This window comes from Dermacentor silvarum, chromosome 1, assembly GCF_013339745.2.
Source record: "Dermacentor silvarum isolate Dsil-2018 chromosome 1, BIME_Dsil_1.4, whole genome shotgun sequence".
Lineage (NCBI taxonomy): Eukaryota > Metazoa > Arthropoda > Arachnida > Ixodida > Ixodidae > Dermacentor > Dermacentor silvarum.
In genome coordinates, this window is record NC_051154.1 from 402,379,752 (window position 1) to 402,388,288 (window position 8,537).

Here is an 8,537-nt window from a genome sequence, read left to right on the forward strand (position 1 = left end):
TTTCCTGTGTCCAGTGCCCTTGTCGCTCAATTAGTGCTTGCCAATTTCCATTACACTGCAACCCACTAAAAATATGAAATTTTAGAATATGATGCCTCCCCTATATCCCTTGTCCTTCTTACCTTTCACTCTGCTGCAAGCTTTTAGATTTCAATGCTTAAATGATTAATACAAAAATTGATGCTACCATGTTATTTGATGGCTATCATGATGGCAATAATTTAGGTGAACCTGAAACTAAATGACAAAATAAAATAGGCATGTGTGAGTAGGACTGACTGTTCCTGGTTACTGGCTCTATGCTAAATTTGAGGTCTCTGCCTCAAGGAAATGGGTCTTGGATTCTCAGACCCTTTTCGTGATCTTGTGCCTGTATCAGACCTGATATACAGCCACGGAAGTTTTACAAAAATGAGCGCCTTTCTTTTATAGAACTGTTTTATCACAAGTCTGCTAGATAGCGCCAGTTATGCTATGAGCAGGCACAACTGCAGGTACAAGCTATAGCATGTACTTTACTTTAAAATAATTTCACTTCTATTTGTGAACTTCCCAGGCCACTTCACAACTGCAAACTGAATCTGATGTAGGCAGTGTCAGGGTCATGCCTGCGCGGTAGTAGTGGCCATCTGCCCCTTTAGCCACTAATAACTGATGCAATGAATATGAGCTCGCAGTAACGTACGTGCGAATCGCCCGCTGCAGCGCGAGCTTGTGCGCTGCTCGCTTGATATAGCTCTTATGACAGTGCTCGAATATCGATGTGCTGTAATCAATACTGCCTTGCTGCGCTGCGTTAACGTATTGGCTTGAGGACAAGGATAAGCACATTTAACTCTCGAACATGTCTTTAAATTAGTCTTTATTCAAAGCGGTCACCTTGCACTACTTCATGTGTGCTTTTACCGTGGGCCCTAAAGCGAGTCGGCCGGCCAACATTTGAATATTTGCAACCTTGACAAAGCACAGAATTGTATTGGCGGACGTTAGTGCTGGCACCACTTTTCCGATTTCCTCGCACTACCTCGTATTTATTGGATCCCCAAAGTGCTCTATGTGTCGTTATTGCTGCATCCTGCATCCGTTCCTTTTTACGTTATCGTGGTGGACGCTTAAGTACTTGTTCTTTGCTATATGTATAAACCGAGGTATTTATATGGCTTGACCATGGGTACGATTGTCAGTTGAATTGATACCACGTTATTACTATTCTCTTCTTTAAAGATCATAATTCCCGACTTACCTATGCTAAAATCGTCAATGCAAGCGCCCTCTGGTCGATGCAAAGGGCTTATATGACAGAATTATGTTTTTTTTTCTTCTTCGATTTCAAAATATTGCACGACTGCTTGCTCATAGACGTCCATGCTAGACGCACATCCAGACACATTTTCATAAAGTTTCTTTTACACAAGTGCCGTTTCGCTATGGCACCGGTCTCCATTAGGGTGGCTCGCACGTCAGCTATTGAGAAAGTGTTCTTACAGGCGAGACCAGTTTTGTAATGGGTCCTGATAGCGTATAGATATGCGCACTACTTATTTCCTCTGATGGATAAACAAAATAAAAAAAAAGAAGAGCGCTTACGTTGTTGGGATCGCCGTTGAAGGCGGCGATATTACTGTAAACCCAGGAGAGAACTAGTTGCTGGTCGAGCAGGCCCACGTTTCCTGGCGCATCGGTCGTGTTCGCGTTGAGGAACCCGAACACGCCTAGCCTGTAGCTGGGTACTACTACCACGACGTCAGAGAAGCCGGAAAGCGTGGTGCCGTCGTAGTATTGGTAGTCGCTGAAGCCGTGCTCGAAATCGCGCCCGTAGAAAAACACTATCACGGGCTTTTGTTGGCATCCTGTAGAGCAACGTAAGATACTTGGCGTCCACACGTTTAGGTGCAAGCAGTCCTCACTCGTGCCGGCCGTGATCTCGTCCAGAACGGCGATTTGGGCGAACTGCAAAATCAGACGCACACCTCATGGAAACGCGCGGCAGGAGGCGACTGGAGAGCAAACCAATAAATGAAGTCCAAGGTATCGCAAAAATTTCTCTACCGCTTCCTTCACGCCCAAAGAATACAGCCAAACTACACCTTGCACGATCACATGTTACTGTGGAGAGTTCCAAGGTGCATCAATGAAACGATAACATAGACGGGGACTACAGCGACAATGCGATCGGCGTTTGCCACGAGTCAATAGTCAGAGAATGTTGCTACTGTCTTGCAAAGCATGTAACTGGGTTCACAGATATAGGCGATCGCTTTCGAAGAAACAGATTAGCAATGGCAAAGCGAGGGTTAAATTTCACAGCACTGTCTAAATCAACTGAGGTTCTAAATTATGCTGCATTGTGCCCGTTACTATGTCGTGTTTTCTCACCTGTAGTATTCATGCCCAAATAGAAGTCTAGATAAAGCATAGACATGCAAATGCCAAACGAAGATTCTGGAAACCTTGTTGATTTCCCAGTGGTACTGAGAAAGAACCTCCATCAGTCGGCAAGAGTGGGTTATTTATAGTGAAATTGTTTTTGCCCTGAAAGTCACGAGAAGGAGAACAGGAGACACGAATCGCTCGGTCTTCGGAAGTATACATTGTGCACTCGCCTCCCGCCTACTGGACCATGCTTTCACTCGTGGGCACATAAGGGACTGCTCCGAACGACACGCGTATCCGCAGATGCATTGCCGCAGCTACAATATATCCGTCTCTTGAAATTAGCATATCCAATGACAACAAATAATAGGGGCACCTTCACACTAGTGGTGCGAAGACTGGGCAAACAGCAAAGCTGGCGACGCCACCTAGCTTTATTTCAGTTCGGCCAAGTTTTTCCGAGGTTATGCTTCGAGACTCGGCCACGTTTTGCGTAAGAGCACCCCGGAATCATCGACAGTCCAAGCAGAAACGAACACTCGCTCTATAATGTATCTGGAGGCTTTTGGACGCTCAAACACTTTTGCTCAGTTTCGTGGGCTCGTAACTCCGGATCTGCGAATCACCGGCGTTTCGCCGCCGGTTCGGCGGTGCGATACTCGGAATCGGACCAAAGTCGTCTCACTCGCTGTCGAATAGCGGCGCGGCCGCTTTCGCGTCGCGCTTTCTCAGCTTCAGGAGTGACGCTCTTCGGCCGCCCCATCTTCGCGGCACGGAGACGGCGGGGATTAGGTCATAGAATAAAGACCAACTTTAGAGAAGGGAAACAGTACCTTCCACAGTGGTACGAAAATAAGAAGCGGCAGCGCATGGAACTCACTGGGGTACCCGACAGATGGCGCTGCTCAAACAGGAAGCGGAAATCTTTTTTTGTTAGTGCAAAATCCAATATGGCCGTTTTTTACCGGTCGCGCACGCTGGTACGCGCCGCGCTCGCCCGGCTGGCGTTGCGGCGTGCCTCAGTGCCTTGCCGCTTAGCTTGTGCGTTCTAATTGCCAGGAGACCAAAGAGCCTCTACTGTCGCCCATACAAACGAGCCACAAGTGAGTGAACAGGACGTACGACTTTATTGGTCGAAGACAAGCAGTGCACCTTCTCGTACAAGAGCAGCAATACAACTTGCATGTTGAGATACGCAGAAACAATAAACTCGAGCTCGTAAACTGCCCACTTTCGTCATAGCACATGGCGGTCCGGTGACGTGCGACAACCAGCAGCGCAAGCAGATGTTTGCACCGACAGTCACCGTTGAAGATTAGCAACTTGCATACCGAAGCAATCGGGTGACGCAGGCATCTGCTGCCGCACCCAACACAGCAACATGGACTACCGTGTGTTTTAGCATTACCTCCTTTCCAAGCTGCACGTTTATGTTTGTCTATCGGGGCCGCTAATATGTCACTGACACTCGGTGCCCCATTTTCTCTCAATATGCACAAGTCGGTTTCGTGGGCATCACTTTCGGCGGCCACTTTTGCGGGCCTTTCCACCCAGGTGGCTATCAACTTCATACACTTCCGACCATATAAGCACGTATGCCAAATTGCGGCTCAGGAAGCCCACAAGCAGAATTTGCCCACGGCTGCAGCAGGAAAGGACGGAACGGGGAGCACCAATCACGGTGCCTTTACTATTTACTTTACTATATTACCTTTACTAAAGTATTATTGTGCAGCAAAAAGACATGCACGGGAGAGACGAACACACGCACCAAGCGCTTGGTGTGTGTGTTCTTCTCTCCCGTCCATGTCTTTTTGTTGCGCAATAATACTTTAGTAATGGATTACCAACTTGCCCGGAATGCTGCTCTCTTTAACTATATTACCCCTCCATCTTCTTCATCTGTATATATTCATCATCATGGCAAGCGTCATTCGCTTCAGCGCGCGGCCTGCTAATTAATCTGTCGAGGCTGAACAGCTGTCTCGCAATATATACAATAGGGGGCATGCGCAGAAAATGAAAGGCGGTCAAAAAATGGTTGCTTCAACAGCAAGTCATTGGTAGTTGGTTTATAGTCACGTGAAAAAAAAACAGATTACTAACACTAGCTGTTCAGATTTCGGTCAACAGTGTATCTTTTTGTGCTTTTTGCACAACTCCAAAAAGTACTGAAAGGATGCGACTTCTTAGACCTAACAGAGCCTCTTGAACCAAAAGACGGTTTTTGAGATATTTATGATGGAGACCTGTACTGTGCCTTTGTGGCCCCAACAGCGCATAGAATTGGTTTTGTGTTGAATGCAGATGGCATACCCCTTTTTAAATCAAGTGGTACTGTAATTTTTCCAATTCAGTTGCTTTTCAATAAACTACCAGCCACACAAAGAGTGCAAAAGTCATTTTAGCTGCCTTGTGGTTTGGCAAGAAAAAGCCTACATGGTGCTTTTTCAGGACGCATTTGTTGATGCTGTAAACGACCTTTCTCAGAAACGATTCAATGGTGAGCACCATGGCCGTGCAAGTGCTTTCAAGGTCTTCTCCATTTGTTGCGCTGTAGATGCAGTAGCCAGGGCACCAATTCAGGGTGTAATGCAGTTTAATGCCTATCAAGGATGCAATTGGTGCCTTCAAAAAGACGAGAGAGTTTTAAATTAAACGACGTATCCAGTACAACAAACAGTACAGGAAAGAATAGAGCTACAAATGATACAGGATATGCAAGAAGCTGTTGCTGGAGGCAGGCCCGTAAATGGTGTCAGAACTGTATCGCCACTGATGAGGTTGGATCACTTCAATATATTGTGGGGGTTCGTCCCCGACTATATGGATTGCATATTGCTTGGTGTTGCAAGGCAGTTCATGGAGCTGTGGTTGTATGATACTAACTGCAAGTTTTATATAGGACCACAGCAAGGTGTCATTGACACAAGAGTAATGGCCATGATAACTCCTCCAGGAGATGTAAAAAGGATGCCAAGGCCAGCAAGAGAACAAAAATTTTGGAAAGCGAAGGAATGGAAGAATTGGCTCCTGTATTATAGCTTGCTAGTTTTAGAGGGAATAGCTGATCGCTCGTGTACAATATTGGGCCTGCCTGGTGAAGGCATTGCATATAATTCTGCAGAAAGGAATATCACCACAGCTTACTATTTGCGAAGAACTCTTACTACAGTTTCATGTTCGAGCTGAGTTGTTGTTTGCTGAAAGTTGCATGAGCTTTAACATGGACAAATTAACTCGTATTGGGAAGAGTGGGCCCCATTGGGCACACTGTGTTTCCATTTGAAGCGGGTAACGGTTGCCTAAAGAAGGCAGTGAAGGCAGCGAATGGGATCCCACACCAAATCTGTCGTAATCGGCAAATGGAGGAAAGTGTTAAGGTTCTATTGGCCACAGCTGCTGAACCAAGAGTTCTTGGTTACTGCAACTCGCTGGACGCCAAGGAAACCCAGAAAACTCTCAAAGTGATGGGACATATTAGTTTGTTTGGAAGGTGTGTTCCATTCTCTGCACCAAGGTCGTTGCCTCAAGATGCAAGTGAACTTGCAAACAGTGTGCAGTAAGTATCCCAGAATGCTTAAGGGAGGTGTTCTTTTCACTGGTAGAGCGTATGCTGCAGTAAAAAGAACTAACATTTCTGCAGTGGAACTTGTTGACAATACATATGCAATTATAGAGCACATAATTTGCAAGAACCAAGCGGAAGCGTTTGTTATTGTTAAGGCCCTGAAGTGCAAGCCCTTGAAGTGTAGTCTAGTGACAATGCGACGCATATTAAAGGCTGTAGAAGAACCATCAATGCAGATTGTTATTCCAGCTGCAAAGGTTGTGACTTTGTGCTTTTAAAGGTGCAAGAAAATACCTACATCTCACAAGCACCAAGCTCATTCACAATGCCTCGCTATATCTTTTATTTGCAATACTTCTTTTCAGATCAGTTTCAACTGCACATTTTGTTCACTGTACCCCAGGTTGCAGAAAAGTTCCTGTCACTGAATAAAAGTTGGGCACATGCTGGACACCGTTATGAATGTTTTTGTATTAGTTCTGACTTATCTTTTTTTACCTCTTTGGCTATTGCTTGTCAGTACTGTCCATGGACTTTTGCTTCACCATAATAATGCTCACTTTGCCAGTTTTGCAATGCAAAATGCAACGATTCTGCAGAAAGCTTAATAAGTGGTTGAAATTTTGTAATTGAAACGAATTAGATAACTTCTGTGGTTATCTTGACATCATTTTTATATGGTTTGAGTAACACTACAAAGCATGAGAATTTTTTAAATCTGAAGAAAAACTGTTCACGAAGCTGTATCAAACAGTTTGCACCCATGCAGACTATTTTGAGAAATGTTTCCTACAATTACTACCTAGCATGAAAAAAAGCTTGTGATGTGAGTAATACCAAATTTCTCTGGAACAAATAAGCCATTGCTAGCTATAAAACACTTTTAATAAAATCTGAGTTCATTGTGTATTCGCAATGTCCAGAAGGGACACCAAATCATAGTATTAAGGTAATTTTGGCGTTTGCTTGTTGCACATTTGGGATGTATGATGTGTTCATGAGCTTCAGTTGGAAATGTTTACACTTGCGGCTTTCTTGTGTAGCCTTCGTAGTCTCCTAGCTTTGCATTATGTAAAAGTATTCTATATAGCAGATTGTATGCATTTTGTATGTAACACTCATAAAACTGTTTGCTTTTTGGCGTCATGCTGATTTTGTAAAATTTGATTTATTACATTTTGTATTTACTGAAAAAATTTAAGTTTCGTTTCATAATTTACTTCATAAATTAGGAACAATGTATGCAGGTTTACCAATACTAGATGCATGGTGTCCGTTACAGCCCAATAAGTTATGCTTCAGGACACGCTATATACCTCACACAGCAAACCGAAATAGGACTCCAGCTGTAAGAAACAGGTTTGCTGTGGCCTTCGTACTGGAGTGAGTTATATAGATACAACTCACTCCAGTTTCTTTGAATGGGTTCATAAACTGGAAGTATGATTTCCCAGTTGGTCACATTCTAGTTCATACATATTGGTAGTCCAATTAGATTCGTTGGGAGTGTAAGGTCCTAGGTGTTTCAAACTAGTAAGTCCAATAGGACTGAATTGGTTGCATCCGTGACTCAATCGTACCCATTTGGAACTAGGGATTTTCCAATTGGTCCCAAATGTGCCCTCGGCAAGTCCAGTTGGGCTCAAATGGTTTCACTTTGACTCAATCGTAACCATTTGGAACTAGGGATTTTCCAATTGCTTCCAACTGGGTCCAGTTCATTCCAGTTGGCAAATCTAGTTGGTTTCTCCTCTGACTCAACCGTAACCATTTCGCAATAAGGATTTTCCAATTCGTTCCTACTGGTTACACTTCATTCTGGTTGGAAAAGCCAATTGGCGTCAATTTTTTTGACTGGGTGTACACGACCACATTCGAAACGCTGGACCAAATTGTACTGCCGCCTAATGCTACTCATAAATGCCGATGCCCCATCAGCATCCGACCATATGACCTCTCCCGATGACCTTCACCAGCATATAAGGCGATGTACGTACCTGCGGGCATGCAGGCTTCCGGCGGTCTGCACGTATCACCTCGTTCCGCAGCAGTGCCGGCTCTGGCGGCGCGAAACGCCGACGTCCCCCGGTGTTGCGGCCGTAAGGTACACCGTAGAAGGCGTACACTTCTCCTCGAACCTGTACCACACAGCACACCATGTTCAAGAACTCGCTTCTCGGTGACTGTCGCAAAACCCGAGCAAAAACCCAGGCTGTATCTTCCCCAAAGTTCCCTAACCAAAGCGCCTGTGGCTTTGCGGTGCCGAGAGGCTCACAAGTGTTTTCTGCCTTTTCTGGTGTATGATCTTACGGAGGCGTTAGGTGTGAGGCCCGCACTACTCTTAGACTGTGCCGGCGACCACAGCGCCACCACAGGCCCCATGGCTACCCTGAAGACAAGTACACTGGTCAGGAAAGCTGCAACTTCTGTAACGTACGGGACAACTGGCAAACTTCCAGCAGCCTAAAATTCGGCTGCAGAATTACTACTTTTTTCACATTCCTGCATAAATTCTAAAAACAGAATGTAGCAACACTTCTACCTGCAACTGTCGAAATACATGGGCGTTTCTTTACGGCCACACTTATTTTTA

The 8,537-nt window shown here is 45.0% G+C and overlaps 1 protein-coding gene across 1 annotated transcript; it reads right to left on the reverse strand.

The window, feature by feature from the left end:
- Positions 1-375: 375 nt before the first annotated feature.
- On the reverse strand, positions 376-8,326 carry LOC119446733 (cholinesterase). Its single transcript, XM_037711260.1, has 4 exons — positions 8,255-8,326; positions 7,942-8,082; positions 1,588-1,950; positions 376-381 (listed from the first exon to the last, which is right to left on the reverse strand). Exons 1-4 carry the CDS (start codon positions 8,324-8,326, stop codon positions 376-378), a joined length of 582 nt encoding a protein of 193 aa, XP_037567188.1.
- Positions 8,327-8,537: the final 211 nt, after the last annotated feature.